The sequence below is a fragment of the Ammospiza nelsoni genome, chromosome 21, assembly GCF_027579445.1.
Source record: "Ammospiza nelsoni isolate bAmmNel1 chromosome 21, bAmmNel1.pri, whole genome shotgun sequence".
NCBI lineage: Eukaryota > Metazoa > Chordata > Aves > Passeriformes > Passerellidae > Ammospiza > Ammospiza nelsoni.
The window spans coordinates 1,688,599-1,708,272 of record NC_080653.1 but is presented as its reverse complement, the minus strand read 5'-3'; the positions used below and the strand labels follow the sequence as shown (position 1 = coordinate 1,708,272).

Below are 19,674 nucleotides of genomic sequence, written 5' to 3'. Positions count from 1 at the left end.
TCAATGATGTCCTGTTGTTGTTTTTCAGAATCCAGGGATTGACATTGGGGATGTTTCTGAGAGGAAAGCCTTGAGGAAGAGCCTGAAGTGTAAAAATTTCCAGTGGTACCTGGACCATGTTTATCCAGAAATGAGGAGATACAACAACACCATTGCTTATGGAGAGGTAATTTAGTCCCTCAGCTCAGCCTGCTAATATTTACACTCCCTGATGAGAAACAGCCTCAAAGGAGAGGAGTCTGAATCAAAACTGACTTTTTCTGTATAATTATCTAAATTTGCATAAATCTGCTCCCAGTTTCTTCTAAAAACCAGTTTGGGGATTTGTTGCTGATCTTGAAGACTGTATAAAGTAAAAGATGTTAATACATCATTTAGTGAATTGACAGAAATTACCCATATTTCCCATTGACTCCATGGATTAAGCAGCTGTATTTGTATTTTTAATACACAGGCATCTTCTAAAACCCTGAGACTTGAACTCAGCCTAATCCCTGACAAGGTCTCTGGAGGATTCAGTGCCTTGTCACAGCAGCTTAAGGACAAGATAAAATAAGGGGACTTAATTCAATCTCTGCTGGCTTTGAAACCATTCTGGGGATATAGAAAGAGTCATTTATGGGAACTAATAACAAATACTCTGCTGTAGTGGAATTGATGGAGTGGTGGCACTTGTAGCAGGCTCCTCAAAGCCTGGGCACCCCAGATGGGTTATTCATTTTTATTCATTTCAAGAAAGATTTGTTATCTAAGTTACTTAAGGCCTTCAAGCTAAAACCTCACCCAAAAAAATTATATTTTCATAAAAATGAAATTTCAGAAAGGTTTTGGGTGGAAAAAAGCCCAGCTGGAACAAGGATGTGATGATTCCAAGGTGATCCTTGTTCCAGTTGGGCTTTTTTCCCTGCCTTGTTAAGCACTCTTGAGATTTCACTGAAATCTGAGGGGTTCTGCATTGACTTCTGGCAGCCTAAACCTGGGTTTGTCCCCACCTCCCATGACCAAACACAGAGCCAGCTGTGACCAGGGATGCTGCTCCTTGGAATGGGATTATGACACAAAACCAGCATCCTTAGCCCTGGATTTAAAGAAAGGTTCAGTGCTCTGCAAGTTTTCCTTGCCTGATTATTCCTGGTGACACAGCAGTGAGAGCCAGAGAGGGTAGAGAGGGCTGAGCATCCATTTTCTGCTTCTCTCTGATCAGAGAGGGCCTTAAATCTGCCCCTTCTGTGCCTTAACTCTGCCCCTTCTGTGCCTTAACTCTGCCCTTTTTGTGCCATAATTCTGCCACTTTTGTCCCTTATCTCTGCCCTTTTTCAGCAATAATTCTGCCAAATTTTTGTGCCTTAACTCTCCCCCTTTTATGCCTTAACTCTGACTATTTTTTTGCCATAATTCTGCCAATTTTTGTGCCTTAACTCTGCCCTTTTTGTGCCATAACTTTGCCCTTTTTCTGCCATAATTCTGCCATTTTGGTGCCTTTTCTCTGCCCTTTCTGTGCCATAACTCTGCCCCCTTTATGCCTTAACTCTGCCCCTTTTTGTGCCAAAACTCTGCCCTTTTCCTGCCATAATTCTGCCCTTTTTCTGCTATAACTCTGCCCTTTTACTGCCATAACTCTGCCCCTTGTTGTGCCATAACTCTGCCCTTTTTCTGCCATAATTCTGCCCATTTTTGTGCCACAATTCTGTCAACTTCTGTGCCATAACCCTGCCCCTTCTCCTGCCATAACTCTGTCCCTTTTCCCCTGGCAGCTGCGGAACAACAAGGCCAAGGACGTGTGCCTGGACCAGGGCCCGCAGGAGAACCACACAGCGATCCTGTACCCGTGCCATGGCTGGGGCCCCCAGGTGAGGCTGTGTCTGTGTTTGGAAAGACAGGAGTCTGCTAAGGAAGGCAGGAGTCTCCCCTGAGATGGAGAATGTAAACCCTCCCCACCCCTCCGAATTGCTATAAATTTTAAATTAAGGGACTCGCAGGCAAAAATATGGGAGCAGGAAATAACAGTTCTTTAATAGGGAAAGGGTGGGGGGGGGAAGGATAAAATAAACAATGCAGCCTGACACCCTGTGGGTCAGGGTTGGCAGCAGTCCCATTGGAATTGTGGCTCAGCCCTCCTGCAGTGTCAGGGGTGGTTCTGCTGGAGCAGGGATCCTGCAGAGAAGAATGGATTCTTCCTCTGAAGATCCAGTGAAAGAAGAGGCAGCTGCTGTTCCTCTGGGGAATCCAGTGGAGAAACCAGTGTGCTGGTTTCTCAAAACTTCCAGATTATATCCAGGTAGGAATGCTTGGCTGCTGTTCCATAATCTCCAGATTATATCCAGGTAGGAATGCTTGGCTCCTCCTTCTGGGCTCACATCTCCCAATGGGATGCTGTAGTTCTTATCAGCCATGCAGGGACATTCAATAGCTGTTATCAACAGATGTCCCCTCCTGAGGGAGGTGTGAATGTGGTCACACAAATTGAGAGATAAGGCAAACTGCCCATTTGACAAAAGACAATCTGCCATACAGATGGAAAACATCTTGCATTGCAATCTGGGACAGGCTGGCACTGCCTTTGCTCTCCAGGGTTAAAAACACCTGGGCATGTAGGAATGTGCTTTTTGTCAAGGGAGTGATCAAACTATCTTTTGTCTCCTTAAAAAGCTCAGAAATTTCTCTTTTTGATTGGGTGAAAAAGCCACTTCATAGGCTTAGGGGATTTCACCTCAAACTTAAGGATAGCTAATTGGACAGAAGCTAAAAATCTTGCTTAGGCAATTTACTAGAAAAAGAAGTGAATAAAGAAACAAATCACTTTTGTAAGGTGTTTTACTAAGAGCAAGAACTTCTAGCACCTAGCTTGATTTTTCTGTTTTTTATTTTGCCTTTTATTGAACATTTTTGTTTTTAACACTGCAATAGAAGCTATCCTACTGATTTTTATGCTTCCAAGGGTAGCTGAGCTATCTTGAGTGTTGTTATAGACCTCTGAGAGCTTATGAGACCTAACTTGAAGAAGCTCCTATAACACAGGTCTCACAGGGGGTTTTCCCAGCTGCTCCTGCAGTGTTTTCTGGATTCCCATCATCCTGCCAGATCTGCAAGGAAAAGCCTTGAAAGAAATTGGAAACCTTTGTAAATTGAAAATGTTGGAAAGTTGAGATTTTTGCAATTTGAAGCAAAAAAAAAATTGAAATTTGTAGTTTAAAATGAAATCTTCCAGACAAAGGTAAATAGCAGTAATCATGGACACAATCTGAGAGCTTTCTTCCCAAGGCCAGGTTGGATGGGAGTTGGATGGAAGGCTGGAATAAAATGATCTTTAAGGTCCTTTCCAACCCAACCCATTGTGGGATTACTTCTGTTCCACCGGCAGAATAAACCCAGACTAATGGGGTAAAGAAAACAATTAGTGCTGTGGTAATGAGCCATTTCAACTTGGCTGGAATTTGTTTTCCAGCACTCCTTTTGCCTTTCCAAAAGTTTTGGAGCATCTGGGGCCCAGCAGGCTCGAGGAGGTTCATTGTCAGCTAAAAAATGTGCAGTTCAAGGAATGAGAAAACATAAAAATCCTGTTTGCACTCCACAGTCAGGCTGGACTGAGGGATCCCAGAGCTCACCTGAGCTGGGGACTGGAGGAGCTGGGAGGAAATTCCACTTTGGGTCACCCTGGCCTGAAACAGAGATCAGTTCCTGCTAAACAGAACCTGCTCTTATTCAAAATCCCCATTTTTCTCTTAAATGGCACCAAGTGCCTTTTGCACTTTGTGGCTGGAAATCTGAGTCTCTAAGTGCATTATTGTGTGAGAAACTGTATTGGGCTGCCATTGCCTGCTCACCCTGGGCTTTAGGGTGAGTGGCTGAGAACAGGTTATTTATTTTTCCCTCAGTGTTATTGAGATGAAGCTTATTAATGTTTTCTTTCCCTACTTGAAGTTCTGAAGTCAGATTTTGCTGGCTGCCTGGAGCTTGCCCATTTCATCCTTCCTGGTCTTCCCTGTCCTCATTGTCCCTTCCCTCTTCAGCTGAGAGCCAGTTCTTGGCAGCTCCTTTGTTTCCTGATACATCCAATTAGTGAAACTCCTGGAAAATGCTGCTTTTCAGCAGCTATCAGCAAGTGCAGAAGCTTTGAAATGGCCTTTGTGGCACCATGAAGGAAATTGGACTTTCCCTACAACTGTTTAATTAATGGGCTGCAGGTTGTAATTTATGGCTGGGGATGGAATTAGAAGTAATGGGAACTCTGGTTTGTATATATATATATAGATGTTTAATTTTTATTTATTTGTATGTGTATGAAACCCCTCAGTGAGTTGTTGAGCTCCTTTAGAGTTGTTCACGTCCCAAACCACTCTCTCATGCTCTGCATGCAACTGAGATCTTGCCTTTACTCACTCATCCCTCACTGAGTAAAATTTTGGGGATTTTTCTCTTCTTTTCCCTTCAGCTTTCTATTCTCCCTGCTTCCATTCACTTCCAGGTCAAATAATGATGAGACTCCATCATCATCCTTTTATCCTGTAATTATATTGAGGCTGCTGATGGGTTTTTTCCCTGCTTGATGGCTTCATCTTTGAGGCAATCCCTCATGGAAGCACCTTGCTGTAATGATGTATTACACTAATAATGCAGCCATAGCTCATTGCAGTGACACAGCTATGGTGATATATTGAGGTGATAGAAAGCACTATAATGCTATAAAACTTAAGATAATGTTCACCCAGCAGAGCATTTCATTTAATTATAGGATAAAATATGTTTTGCCCATTTAAGCAGCAGAAGTTGAGGACAAAGCCATCAATACTGAGCTCATGGGGGACATGGCAGGAGCAGGGGTGACCAAACAGCACCCTTTAATCAGATTAAATTGTGGTAAAAGGCAAATCCTGAACATTTTACTGATGGCTGCTAATTGATGTTCTGCTCAGAGCAGAAGGGAAGCTAAACAACCCGAAATTATTTTCCAATAGAGTCAATGAAGGTCATCAAGGCTTTTATTTCCCAGGTGCTGGGATGTCTAATTAACTTTCTGCCATCCCTGAGATGCAGCCAGCCAGAAATCACAAGCACAGGAGATGGATTGGAGGTGCAGCTTGGCCAGGGGTATCAGCCCCAGCCCTGGGGCAGCTGAGGGAGCTGGGCAGGAGCTCAGCCTGGAGCAAAGGAGGCTCAGGGGGCCCTTGTGGCTCTGCACAGCTCCTGACAGGAGGGCACAGCCGGGGGGTCGGGCTGTGCTCCAGGGAACAGGGACAGGAGCAGAGGGAACGGCCTCAGGCTGGGCCAGGGCAGCTCAGGGGGGATTAGGGGGAAATTTCCCCATGGAAAGGGTGGCCAGGCATTGGAAGTAGAGTCTCCATCTGTGACCGTGTTCACAGGGGTCTGAAGACGAGGGAAGAGACGAGGATCTGACTCCATGTTTCAGAAGGATTGATTTATTATTTTATGATATATATTACATTAAAACTATACTAAAAGAATAGAAGAAAGGATTTCATCAGAAGGCTAGCTAAGAACAGAAAAGGAAAGAATGATAACAAAGGTTTGTGGCTCAGCTCTCTGTCCAAGCCAGCTGATTGTGATTGGCCATTAATTACAAACATCCAACATGGACCAATCCCAGATGCACCTGTTGCATTCCACAGCAGCAGATAATCATTGTTTGCATTTTGTTCCTGAGGCTTCTCAGCTTCTCAGGAGGAAAACTCCTAAGGAAAGGGTTTTCCATAAAACGTGTCTGTGACATCCATCCCTGGAGGTGCCCAAGGAAGAGCTAGATGTGGCACTCAGTGCTCTGGGCTGGGGACACTGTGGGGATGGGACACAGCTGAGACTGGATGGGCTGGGAGGGATTTTCCAGCCCCAGTGATGCTGGGATTACCCGCAGGGACAGCTGGAGGTGGGAAGTGGCCAGGTGCAGTTACCTGGATGAGGGTTTATGGAAGGATGTTCCAGGGGCTGGGGCTGTCAGTGCCTCTGTCTGGGGATGTGGCTTTGGGCCACCCAGACTGGTGAAGGGGTTAAAGACCTCCTCAGTTTGAGCCACTTTGAAATGCTTGGCTTGGAATAGTTCTAAACTGTTTTTCGTTGTGTTCTTTCCTTTGTTTCTTGTCCTGTTCTAGGCTGGGCTGGGGCCCCTGGATCAATCTGGAGAGGAGCAAATAACAAAAGAGGAATTAGGGCTTGGAATTAACCTGTTCTGTGAGGAGAGGCTGGGAGAGCTGGGGGTGCTCACCTGGACAGGAGAAGCTCCAGGGAGAGCTCAGAGCCCCTGCCAGGGCCTGAAGGGGCTCCAGGAGAGCTGGAGAGGGACTGGGGACAAGGGATGGAGGGACAGGACACAGGGAATGGCTCCCAGTGCCAGAGGGCAGGGCTGGATGGGATATTGGGAATGAGGAATTGTTCCCTGTGAGGGTGGGCAGGCCCTGGCACAGGGTGCCCAGAGCAGCTGTGGCTGCCCCTGGATCCCTGGCAGTGCCCAAGGCCAGGCTGGACAGGGCTGGGAGCACCTGGGACAGTGGGAGGTGTCCCTGCCATGGCAGGGGTGGCACTGTTTGGGATTTAAGGTCCCTTCCAATCCAACCCATTCCATGGCTCTGTGGTCACAGTTTGGGCTGCCCCTGACCCCTCCTGTGGGGAGCACCTGGTGAATGAGCATCAGGGAGGTGTGAGGAGCTCGAGGCCTGCTCTGGTACAGAACATTTTCACTTTGGTGTGACTCCAGCAGCCCCTGGGAGCAGAGCCAGGCCCAGCCCAAGGGATCTGGGCACCCTGACTGCGTCTGGGCTCATGAGCTGCAGCCTGACCCTGTTACATTGTTTTAACTTGATTTCAGTGTTTAATTATTACAGCCCAGATAACCCAAACTCCCAGTGGGATTTACTGCCTCTTCCCTGGCATCTGGGTCACAGATATGCTCAGTTAATTAACGGGCTGAATCCTCCTTATTTGTCTGCTGGATAATGGCCTGATCCATAATTTAAATAGGCAGCTGTGGAGATCTTTCCCTTGAACTATAAAAGGCAGGACACTGGCATTCCTTTCTCCTCACTCCAGAATTTAAATGTGTTTAGGGAAATATTGTGATGGCATTCCTTGAAATGGAGGAGTCCTTTGTGTGCCCAGTGTCCCCAAGGGCATCACCCCTGCCCAGTGCTCCCATCCTGCCTCTCCTGGCAGAATGGTCGGAATTGGAGGCACCTTAAAGCCCACCCAGAGCCACCCCTGCCATGACAGGGACACCTCCCACTGTCCCAGGCTGCTCCCAGCCCTGTCCAGCCTGGCCAGCCCCTGGCAGCCCTGGGCAGTTGGATCCCATGGGAATGTCTGAGGTAGCTGCAATCCTGGGCCTTTCCCAAGGGCAGATCCAGGCTCCCATCCCAGTTCTTGTGACCGTGTTCACAGGGGTCTTATGTTGAGGGAAGAGATGAGGATCTGACTCCATGTTTCAGAAGGCTGATTTATTATTTTATGATATATATTACATTAAAACTATACTAAAAGAATAGAAGAAAAGGTTTCATCTCAGAAGGCTGGCTAAGCTAAGAATATAAAGGAAAGAATGATAACAAAGGTTTGTTGCTCAGAGAGTCCAAGCCAGCTGGGCTGTGATTGGCCCAATTACAAACAACCCCATGAGACCAATCACAGATGCACCTGTTGCATTCCACAGCAGCAGATAATCAATGTTTACATTTTGTCCCTGAGGCTTCTCAGCTTCTCAGGAGAAAAAAAAAACTCCTGAGGAAAGGATTTTTGATAAAAAGATGTCTGTGACAGTCCTGCCCCTGTGGCTGGTGCTGCTGCCTGGCTGGAGCCCTGGAGGCTGTGCCAGGCACCCAGAGGCACCAGCCCAGCCCGGGCTGCCTCACCCAGCAGGGCTGCAGCTGGAATCCAGGGAAAACCATCCATTGCCCCATCCCACAGTGATCCAGAGGCTGCAGGAGTCTGCTCCAGGAGGGGTTTAAGGCTTGGAATTATTCCTACCCCTTCCTGTGTCTCAGTTCCTCACCTGCATCTGGAAAAAACTAAACCCCAGCAGGAATAAAAGGCTGGAGGAAGTTGGGCTTTATTCCTTCCAAAAACCAATCCCAAGCAGGGATAAAAGGCTGGAGAAAGTTGGATTTTATTCCTTCCAGCTCTTGTTTCCTTGTGCATCCCCACAGAACGTTCCCAGGGGATCTGGGTTATCCTGGCCCTCTGTGCTGCTGCTCTGGGGTGCTGAGGGACTGGAATCCTTTGGAAAGGATGGAATATCAACCAGAGCTTTCTTCTTGTTCCTGGGACAGGACCTGGGGCAGATGGGCACTTGTGGCTTTATTTTTACCACGTGTGAGTCTCCCCCAGCTGATCCCAGCTGTGTGGGGCTGGCTCAGAACTGCTGATCCCTCTGGCCAGCTCTCCAAGAGGTGCCCCATTTCCTGCTGGAGCAGCCTGGCAGGGAATTTACTGACAGGGAATTTCTGCTTTCCCACACAAGTCCAAGCTCTCCCAAAGGGCTGGGGAGGTTTGCACCACAAGCCTGGACAGACCTGCCTGGCAAGTGTGGAAACTGAGGAGCTTGGGAGAAGAGAATGTTCCCATATGCTAAAGGAGCTGTGTTTGAAGGATATGAGATGTTGGGGAAGATGAAACAGGAAAGCCTTACAAATATGATTGTCTAGCAAAAGATTTTTAGAATATAGAAACTATAAGTGAGATTGAAATGAAAGCAAGCTTTGAGATCCCTCAGTTACTGAACAACTGGAAAACAATGGTGTGGCCAGCTGAAGGTGATCCCCTTTTGATGGAACAACACCCTCTGCTTGCAGACAGGCCCAAGGGTCAGAGCAGACCCCACAGCTTGGCAGAAGGGGCCCAAAGAGGAGTTTTTAGGGTTTAAAATGTAACACAGTATGGTAATGTAATGATTCTTATAGGCTGTATGGAAATGCTATAGGATTTGTATCTTGTACTAGATTGGTTACTGAGAATCAGAATATTCAACACAGAAGAAGATTTATGGTATTGTAACGGGAACCTCGCCCTCTTACCTCTTATCTCTTAGCTCCTACTTTTCCATGCTCTTAACCCTTTTACTCTCTTACCCTCTCATCTCTGGGGCCTGCTCTGAGCTGTGTTTGGCAGCTCCCAGCAGGGCCCTGCCCCCAGGCCCTTTGCAATAAACCCCAGGTTCCTGACCTGGCTGCAGAGATCTCTGCTCTCCATCCGTCCCAACCGTCCTACCCCCATCAATCCTACAGTGAGGTCTTACTGTTCCCTGTGGCCAGCTCTCCAAGAGGTGCCACATTCCCTGCTGGAGCAGCCTGGAGCATTCACTGACAGCATTTCTGTGTGTCCCCAGCTGGCTCGGTACACCCGGGAGGGTTTCCTGCACCTGGGGGCCCTGGGCACCACGACGCTGCTGCCTGACACGCGCTGCCTGGTGGACACGGGCAAGAGCCGCTTCCCGCAGCTGCTGGACTGCGACAAGGTCAAGAGCAGCCTCCACAAGCGCTGGAGCTTCATCCAGGTGGGTCTGGGGCTGCCCTGGGTGTGCCCACCTCTGCGTGGGAACAGGTGACCCCCAGCGAGGGGAGGAAATTATGCATCTGACTCCACTGATATCAGAAAGCTAATTAATTGTTTTATTATATTACTCTATTAATTTTTATTATATTATTAATTTAATTTATTATTAATTTTTCTTATTATTTACTTAATTAATTTTACTTATTATTGTTTCATTTTACTTATTATTTAATTTTACTTATATTTATTTAATTTTACTTATTTAATTTATTATTGCTTTTACTTTTTTATTATTTATAATAAGTAAAATTAAGAATAAAATAAATCACTCTAATAAAAATATTAGGGTAATATAATAAAATAATAATTTTATTATATTACTCTATTAATATAGAGTAATACAATAAAATATTATTTTATTATATTTTTATTTTATTATTATGTTACTATTATATTATTTAATATTATTATGATTTTTATTATTATTCTATTATGGAGAGTATATAATATATATTATAATATATATATTACATTCTATATATTTTATAATTATATATAATATATGTAATATATTGTATTACATCTAATAATAGTATAATATATTAATATATAATATGTATTATATACTGATATAATAATTATTATATTATTCTGTATTATATTGCACTAAATCTAAACTGAAACTGCACAAACACCCAACTCAACTGCACTCCTCTCGTGACCCTCAGTCCACAGTCCCCACACTCAGACCTGGATCCAATTGGTCAGTGAATCACAACACTCACACCAGACTCCAATTACCAATTCCCTTTAGGTGAACAATTTTCCACAGTGCATTCCACTTGTGGACAACACAGGAGCAGCAATTGAGATAAGAATTGGTTTTTCTCTCTCTAAGGTTCCTCACTGACATTCCCAGAAATATCCTTGGGAAGCTGTGCCTTGCTTTTCTCTGTGAGGAGAAATGTGGCCACACCTCTGCTGTTTCTTAAGGCTTGGCTGGGACACAGCCCCTGGGATGGGGTGGGACAAAGGGGAAATGAACAGCAAATTCCTGGGGCAGAGGTATCAGGGCAGCATTTTGGGACAATTTCTAATCAAAGTTTTCCTTCCTGGTAGCAGAAAAGTGGATCTGGTTATGTCTGATCTGCCAGTGACTTCCAGATTCCTTTGTTTCTTGTGGATGAAGAGTGAAATTCATTTTGTCCCAAGCAGAGTGTAAATAACTGTAAATAACACTTTTGTCCCAAAGCAGAGTGTAAATAACTGTCTGGGTTTGAAAAGCCAGGTGTCTGCTAAGAAAGGCAGGAGCCTCCCTTGAAATGGAAAATGCAAACCCCCTCCCTCTGAATTATTATAATTTTGAAATTAAGGGTTCTCAGGCAAAGATATGGGACTAGAAATAACAGTTCTTTAATAGGAAAAATAAAAATTAAAATGCAGTAATACAAAGCACCACAGCCAGAGTGAGAGCAGTCCCTGCCCCCTGTGTGTCAGGGAGGTGTCCCAGCCCCATCCCAGGGGGGCTCAGCCCTCCTGCAGTGCCAGCTGTGGCTCTGCTGCAGCAGGGATCCTGCACAAGGGGGGAGTTTTCCTCTGCAGCTCCAGGGCTGCTGCAGATGGGCCTGGGCTCCCTCTGGCCATGCAGGGCAGCAGAAAGCTGCTCCTCTGGCAGTGCAGGGGGCAAAGGCTGCTGTGCTGTGCCAGGCTCAGATTGGATCCAGGCAGGAATGCTTGGCTCCTGCCCTGGGCGGAGCATCTCCCCATGGGATGCTGGCATTGGATCAGCCCTGCAGGGACACTCAGTGGCCATGGACAGCAGAGATCTGCTGGAGGGAGGGTTGGCTGTGGGAGAGATAAAGAAACAACTGCCCATGGACAGCAGAGAACTGCCCCAGCTCTGACAGACACGGATAGAACACACACACATCTCACAGCCCAGGACAATGATGCAGCTTTTCCAGAAGGGTCCCAGTTCCCAGCAGCTCTGGGATTTAAAGGTTGTAGGAGTCCCTTGGTTGCTGTCAGGGACAGGGGATGGTCACTCCATTTTTTTGGGGAATTATTTTATTGTTTGCATTGCCTTCCCAGCCAGCTATGTGCCCCTTCCAGAGTGCCCAGGGCTGCCCTCCTGTTCCTGCTTTGTTTCCCAGGCAATGAATTCAGGCTATTAATATCTTCCTTTTTCTATCTTTTCCCATCTCCCCATGTGCAGAACGGAGCCATCCTGAATAAGGGCACAGGCCGGTGCCTGGAGGTGGAGAACAGGGGCATGGCTGGCATTGACCTGATCCTCCGCAGCTGCACGGGCCAGAGGTGGACAATTAAAAACTTCATCAAGTAGAGGCTGCAGGAGTCTGGGGAGTCTGACTCGAGCCACGACTGAGGGGACTGATCCACCTGGACTCCTTTGGATAGGATGGAATATCAACCAGAGCTTTCTTCTTGTTCCTGGGACAGGACCTGGGGCAGATGGGCACTTGTGGCTTTATTTTTACCACGTGTGAGTCTCCCCCAGCTGATCCCAGCTGTGTGGGGCTGGCTCAGAACTGCTGATCCCTCTGGCCAGCTCTCCAAGAGGTGCCCCATTCCCTGCTGGAGCAGCCTGGCAGCATTTACTGACAGGGAATTTCTGCTTTCCCACACAAGTCCAAGCTCTCCCAAAGGGCTGGGGAGGTTTGCACCACGAGCCTGGACAGACCTGCCTGGCAAGTGTGGAAACTGAGGAGCTTGGGAGAGGAAAATATTCCCAAAGCCTAAAGAAGCTGAGTTTGAAGAATGTGGTGTTTTGCTGGGTCCTTGTTCCCTTTTCCCTTCCCTGAATTTTGGAGAAGCAAAACAACCCCAGCAGCTCCCAGAGATCTTTCCAATCCCTAATCACAGCAGTTACCCAAAACAATGCAGTGAAATAAACCCCTGAGCTCCCCTTGCCCCTCTCCATCACCCACACACTGCTGGCCAAGCCAGCACCTCCCTCCATGGAGAGCCCAAAGGGATCCCTGGGATGTCTGCCTGCCCTTCTGGGTGGCAGCAGGAATGTCCCCTGAGCCTTGGACACCCCTGTCCTGCCTGCTCAGGCCTGGCCAAGGTCCCCCAGAGCCACTGCAGCCCTTCCTGGGCTGGGAAAGGGACAGGCAGGGAGGCCAAGGCCCCAGCAAATGCCACCTTGGCTCAAATTCCTGGTCCTGAGGCCAGTTCAGGCTTGTTGCTCTGGTGGAGGGATCTCACATGATTTATTTTTGGCTCATAATAATCCTGGCTACCAACTCTTGGCTGCCAAATCCACCTGGGAGTCCTCTGCTTGGGGCTGCCTGGAGAAGGGGAACAGGACCCTGCAGCATTGCTGCACGTGGGTGGGCACAGGCTTTGCTCAGCAGGGAGGAGAAACCAACCCATCTCCTGCCCTCCTCCCAGAATAATCCTCTTTGTGGCTGCCCTCTGGCTAGGGTGCACTCAAATAGATTAATATATGAGACGGATGTGTAAATATGTTTCCCAAGCTGGGATGTGCACAGAGTCCTTTGCTGCAGAGCACTCATGCCTGTCTTCCATTTGCATCAGGATGAAGCTCCCTGGATGTTTAACGAGCTGAATTTCCAATGCCATGCAGCAGGTTTATAACTGATGTTTTAGTAATTTATTGATCAGAAGCAGATCTATTTCATTGTTCCTTCTACAGCAAACTAGCATCACCTAGGACTGATTGTTCATTTAGGCTTTACAAGGCTCCCTCAACCACTGGGGCTGTCTCTGATTTTTTTCCCCTGCCTTCCTTAATGAAGTAAAACCTCTTAGTTGTCCTGACCTGCAGAGTAGAGAGTCAATGTAGAATTTTGCTCTCTTTTTCGCTGTTGCATCATCCCTTGTGTAATAAATTTGAGCACTTCTAAACCCAAAATTACCACAGCTCTGTGGGTGCATGAGCCAGCTCCCCCTGCCTTTGTTGCTGCCTTCTAAGAGAAGCAATTTCCTGGTGATCCAGGACACCCTGAGGGAGACCCCACAGCTCTGGTCCAGCTGGTAAAACGCCCTTAAACTGAGCAAATATTGCAGGGAGAGGCTGTGTGGGTCAGGATCAGCAGCCAGACAGCCCCTGGGTGCTGCCTGTGCTGTGATTCAGCCCAGCTCCAGTGCCCAGGGTGGCAGCAGATGGCTTTTGTCACATGTGACAGTGGTGGGGTGAGGTCCTAGCCCCACAGATGGGATGTGTGGCTGCTCCTGGGCTCCATCCTGGCTGTGCTGAGCCCCTGGTTAGGAGGGCCTGAGTCTGTCCAGTCCCTGGCTCTGTCCAGTCCCTGCCTGTCCCCAGCCCCTGGTGCCACTGAGGTCCCCTTGCCAGGTGGCACAGACACCCAGGGACAGCACGAGGATCCAGCTGCTGCTGCTGCTGGGCCCTGGGATCCCTTGAGACATTCAGGCTCACCCCTGCCTTCCCTTCGTGCCCCAGAAGGAAGAGCAGCCCCCGAGCCAGCAGCAGGAGGGGAAGGTGGAGATGAACCCTGGGCTCCAGGCCCCTCAGCTGGGCAGAGCCCCGGGGAGGCGTTGGCCCCTTCTCCCTGCTCCAGCTTCCAAACCGCTGGGAGCAGGAGCAGAATCAGGCTGGAAAGTGGGAATTGCCTCTGCTGTTCTGTCCTGACACCGTTGCTGACTGCAGGGTGACCCCGGGAGAAATCTGAGATCTGGGTCTCGTTGTTGCATCTCGCTTATTTCTAATCATCTGTTAATTGCTTTAAGAAGTGATCTCCAAGTGATTCTTATTAAATATCTGGTTTGAGCCTTGCCTCTTGAGTGATTTTCAAAAGATTCTCTGCTGCTGAGATACACAGGCAGTCATTCCTCTGCATTTCATAGAAAAGTGCTGCTGTTTTAATAAAGCTTCCATTTTTGAAAGAAATGGAAATGAAGAAGAGATCAGGAGAGATGGTGGGAACAGATTAATTCCCATTCCATCCATCCCTGCTGCTGCCACTCCCCAGGATAACAGTTTCACCCCACAAGCTGGAAGGAGATGTGATGTGGCCAGTAAAGCATCATCTGCATTCCCAAGCCCTGGCTGTCCTTAAATGTTCCTGTTGTCACCTGGAGCTCTCCTTGAACCCATTCCTTTCACCCAGGATCTCCTGAGCACTGGGTTTGTGCTTTCCTGGGTCAGGGAAGGGTCTCTGTGACCAAAGGGAGGTGGGGCACCCAGGTGAGGGCACCCAGGTGACACCTGGGCAGGGGCACAGCCAGCCCCTGGTGGGCTCTGGAGCCACAGAGTTCCTCAGGATGGCACAGGATGGAAACCTGAGCCCTTGTGGGGAGCATTTCCCACACAGGGGCAAGATCCATGATGGAAGATGGCTCAATCTACTTCAGAGCAGATGGAATCATGGAATCTCAGAATGGTTTGGCTTGGAGGGACTTTTAAGCCCATCCAGTGCCTTCCACTGTCCCAGGCTGCTCCCAGCCCTGCCCAGCCTGGCCTTGGGCACTGCCAGGGATCCAGGGGCAGCCCCAGCTGCTCTGGGCACCCTGTGCCAGGGCCTGCCCACCCTCACAGGGAACAATTCCCAATATCCCGCCTAACCCTGCCCTCTGGCAGTGGGAGCCATTCCCTGTGTCCTGTCCCTCCATCCCTTGTCCCTCTCCATGTTTCCTGCAGGCTCCCTTCAGGCCCTGCAAGGTCACAATTCAGTCACCCCAAAGCTTCTCCTGTCCAGGTGAGCATTCCCAGCTGGGCCAGCCCATCCTCCCAGCAGAGCTGCTCCATCCCTCTGCCCATCCTGGAGCCTCCTCTGGGCTCCTCCAGCAGCTCCAGCTCCTGCCTGAGCTGGGCCAGGGCTGGGGCAGCTCTGCAGGTGGGGCCTCACCTGGGCACAGGGGCAGAACCCCAATCCCTGCCCTGCTGCCCTGCTGGGATCAGGGCAGGGCTGGGGGTTCAGGGCTGGGCCATGCCCAGTGCCACCCAGTGCAACCCCAGGGCCCTCTCCAGGGCTGTTCCAGCTGCTCATCCCAGCCTGGATGGATCCCAGGCACTGCCCCAGCTTGAACTTGGCCTTGTTAAACTTCCTGAGATTCCCAAGGGCCACTCCTGGAGCTGTCCAGGTCGCTCTGGATGGCCCCAACCTCCAGGGGTGTCACTGCACCCTCAGCTTGGTGTCACCTGCTGGGTGCCCTTGATCCCTATGTGTGCCATTGATGAGGATATTTAAATTCCAGTGCTCCCAAATCTGACCCTGAGGACACCACTGGCCACTGATGTCCAGCAGGACTCTGAGTCATTGACCACAACCTCTGCAGGCAGCAGGGACTGCTCCTGTGCAGGAGCTTTGTGCTGCCCAGGACACAGAGCAGAACATCCAGAAGGTTCTCTCTAAACCCTCAAATGACAATAAAATCTCATTTCAATGCTGAAAGTTGAACTCATGGGCTCCCAATAGCCATGGAGCAGTTTGGGCACTGATCCACTGCCAATGACCACTGAGACATTTGGGCACTGATCCACTGCCAGTGGCCACAGAGCTGAGCCCTCCAGGGGGAAGGGGGCACTGGGAACTCTCCAGCTCCTCCTCACAGGTGGGAAGAAGCCATCCTTGCTTGGGCTGGGACTGGGAAAAGCATCTGTGGCCATCAGGAGTCTCAGCTGGATTTCCAAGGACAGTGGGATGGAGTCACAGAATCACAGAATGACTGGGTTGGAAGACACCTCAAAGATCATCGTGTCCTACCCAGCCCCATCCCTGGCACCCAGTGCCACATCCAGGCTTTGTTAAACACACCCGAGGATGGGGACTCCACCACTTTTCTGGGCAGAACATTCCAGAACTTTATCACTTTCTGTTTATCGCCCTAATATCCAACCTGTATTTCCCTTGACTTGATGAAGGACTGAGGCCTCTCCTCTGGCACTGCCAAACTTAAACAATCCTTTAAACACCAGAAAGACTTTGGGCCACTTTAGGGACAGAAATAAACCCTTCCAGCTGAGAAACGTGGGAGGCTGAGCTCATTTTACTGCAAGGCCAAGATCTTGAGGGGTGGCTGATCCTGAGTGTTGGGGGCAGGTGGTTCCTGGAATCAATGTTCTTATAAATCAAAAGATTCCCCAAGTCAATGATGGCTTTAAGTCTCCCTGCAGGCAGGAGCCCCACAAGGCCCTGGAGCCAGGGGAGCTCCTCAGCTCCCTCAGGATTCAGGGAAGCTCCCACTGCTGGGTTGGGAATCTCAGCTGTGCCTTTGACAGCAGCACAACCAAATAAAATCCCAGCAGAACCGAGGAGCTCCAGCGCCCAGCAATGTCCAGCACCCAGGAGATCCTGTCAGGAGCATGAGGGTCGAGTGTCACACCCCAGAGGATCAGTGTGACAAACACTGCCCATCTCAGCTGCTCCTCACCCAGGAAGGGCTCAGGTGGGAATTTATCCCAGGGAAAGGGGGCAGCTCCCATCTCCTGCTGGTTTGGGTGACTCCTGCAAACCCCAGCTGGGAATTTGGCCCAGAGGCTTTGGATCCCACGTGGACCTGAGTTTGGCTGTGCTCAGGGCAGTGAGGAAGGAACAGTCTGGGGAGGGGCTCCAGGGGCTCCTGATATTCCTTCTGGAATGTTCCTTCAGGCCTCACTGTCTGCAGCAGCCACCCTGCTCCTCTGTGTCAAGGGTTGCTCCTCTGACAGGAACAACCAGTCAACAACCAAGATCTTGAGGGGTGGCTGATCCTGAGTGTTGGGGGCATCAACATGGAGTCAATGTTCTTATAAATCAAAAAAATTCCCCAAATCAATTGTGGCTTTAAGTGTTCCTGCAGGCAGGAGCCCCAAAATGCCCTGGACCAGGGGAGCTCCTCAGGGAGCTTTCCACAGGAGGAAAATCCCACCTGGTATCTTGGAGGTGTGAGGGCTAAGAGCTCTCCAAGTGTCTTTCCTGGCTGTTGCAACCCCAGGTTTTATTGTTACGGGCAAGGACCCAGGCAGGAATTAATTCCTGATTGTGCTCTTGGAAATCCAAGCCTGGGGGAAAGTGATCCAGAGGGGCACAAGAGGCTGAGCTGAGCTGCACTCAGCACCAGACCAGGGGCAGCAGCTGAATTTTGAGAGTGGAAGAGCCACCACAGGGATCCTTCCAGCCTCCTGAACTCCTATGAGGAGCTGAGGTGTTTCCAGCAGGATTCCCCACCATGGAAGCATCATCCTTGGAAAACTGGCCCAGGAATGCAGCTCTGGGTGGCAGGACAGAGCCCAGGGATGCCAGGCTGTGCAGGAACTTCCCGGGGTGTGGGAGCATCAGGGGTGGGACATTGGGGATGGACGGAGAGCAGAGATCTCTGCAGCCAGGGCAGGAACTTGGGGTTTATTGCAAAGGGCCTGGGGGCAGGGCCCTGCTGGGAGCTGCCAAACACAGCTCAGAGCAGGCTGAGAGAAGAGAGGGGGAGAGAGGGTGAGAGGGTGAGAGAGTAAAAGGGGTAAGAGGCAAGAGCTAAGAGAGCGAGGTTCCCGTTACAATACAATAAATCTTCTTCTGTGTTGAATATTCTAATTCTCACTAACCAATCTAGTACAAGATAAAAATCCTACAGCATTTCCATACAGCCTATAAGAATCACTACATCACCACACTGTGTTACATTTTAAACACTAAAAACTCCTCTTTGGGTCCCTTCTGCCAAGCTGCAGGGTCTGCTCTGACCCTTGGGCCTGTCTGCAAGCAGAGGGTGTTGTTCCATCAAAAGGGGATCACCTTCAGCTGGCCACACCATTGTTTTCCAGTTGTTCAGTAACTGAGGGATCTCAAAGCTTGCTTTCATTTCAATCTCACTTATAGTTTCTATATTCTCAAAATCTTTTGCCAGACAATCATATTGGTAAGGCTTTCCTGTTTCATCTTCCCCAACACCGGGTCTGTGGAGATGCTGAGCTGGGAGAGCTGTGGTGGGCATGGCCTTGGCTGGCTCTGGAGAACACCCAGCTGCTGCCAGCCACCCTCCATGGCATGGCAGGGGGAGAAAATCCCATAGAAAATTCCTGAGTGGGAGAGGGCACTCACCAGGCACCACCATGGGCAGGATACTGATCTGGGGAACAATAATTGCATTAATTACAGTTACAGATGGGGTAGGTGGTGAGAGACAAACTGAAACCCTAACAGCCCAGGCTGACCTTCCCCCAGCCATCCCCAGCTCTGCCATTCCAGGAGCTGCAGGTGGATGGGATGGGCTTGGTCCATCCCACTCTGCCTGTGGATCCTTCCTCAGGAGCTCCCCCTGTGCCACCCTGGGCTCCCTCTCATGGGATGAAGTCCTTCAGTTGCTGCTCCAGCATGGATCCCCCATGGGCCACAGCTCCTGAAAGAGCTCCAGGGGGTTCTGCAGGGGCTTCAGCTTCCCTTGGGGCATCTCCCCCTGCTCCAGGGGCTCTGCAGGGGTCTCTGCTCCCCTCTGCCCAGGGGCTGCAGGGGCCCAGCTGTTCCATGGAATCTTGGGGGAATCTCTGCCCCTGGAGCAGCTCCTGCCCTGGTTGGTCCCTGCTGGGCTGGTTCTCACCCATGTCCCTGCCTGGCGTCTCCCCCAGCAGCTGCACAGAGATTTTCACCCTTCCTGGGAGGAGTTACCCAGAGCTGGCAGCAGCTCCAGCGCTGGCCTTGGCCCTGGCACGGCTGCCTTGGGGGCAGCTGGAGCCCAAAGTGACAATGGGAGCAGGGAAAGGACAGGACAGCTCAGAATGGGGAGGGAGGGGGAGAACACTGTGGAAAGGAGGGGTTGTATGGAAAGGGGAGATCATTAAGGAAAGGAGGGATCATTAAGGGAAAGAGGGATCACTGTGGAAAGGAGGGATCGTTATGCAAAGGAGGAATCATAAAGGAAAGGAGAGATCCTTAAGGAAAGGAGGGATCACTATGGAAAGGAGGGATCACTGTGGAAAGAAGGGATCATTAAGGAAAGGAGCGAGCATAAAGGAAAGGAGGGAGCATTAAGGAAAAGAGGGTTCATTAAGGAAAGGAGGGATCATAAAGGAAAGGAGGAATTGTTATGGAAAGGAGGGATCACGGTGGAAAGGAGGGATCATTAAGGAAAGGAGGGATCTCTATAGAAAGGAGGGGTTATTATGGAAAGGAGGGCTCCTTCTGCATTTCTTGCCTAGCTCAGAGCATCAGAGGATGCTCCTGCTCGGAGGGGTCCCTTGGGCAGATCTGTCTCCTCTCCAGCAGC

At 49.6% G+C, this 19,674-nt stretch overlaps 1 protein-coding gene across 1 annotated transcript in view; it reads left to right on the top strand.

Annotated features, from left to right (window-relative positions):
* The window catches only part of GALNT17 (polypeptide N-acetylgalactosaminyltransferase 17), a 244,782-nt gene extending 230,516 nt beyond the window's left edge, over positions 1-14,266 (top strand). The window contains exons 8-11 of the mRNA XM_059487044.1: positions 29-166; positions 1,755-1,850; positions 9,326-9,493; positions 11,708-14,266. Coding sequence (XP_059343027.1) covers positions 29-166; positions 1,755-1,850; positions 9,326-9,493; positions 11,708-11,836 — 531 coding nt within the window. The 3' untranslated portion in view covers positions 11,837-14,266. The remainder of the gene's footprint in view (positions 1-28; positions 167-1,754; positions 1,851-9,325; positions 9,494-11,707) is intronic.
* The last annotated feature ends 5,408 nt before the right edge of the window (positions 14,267-19,674 follow it).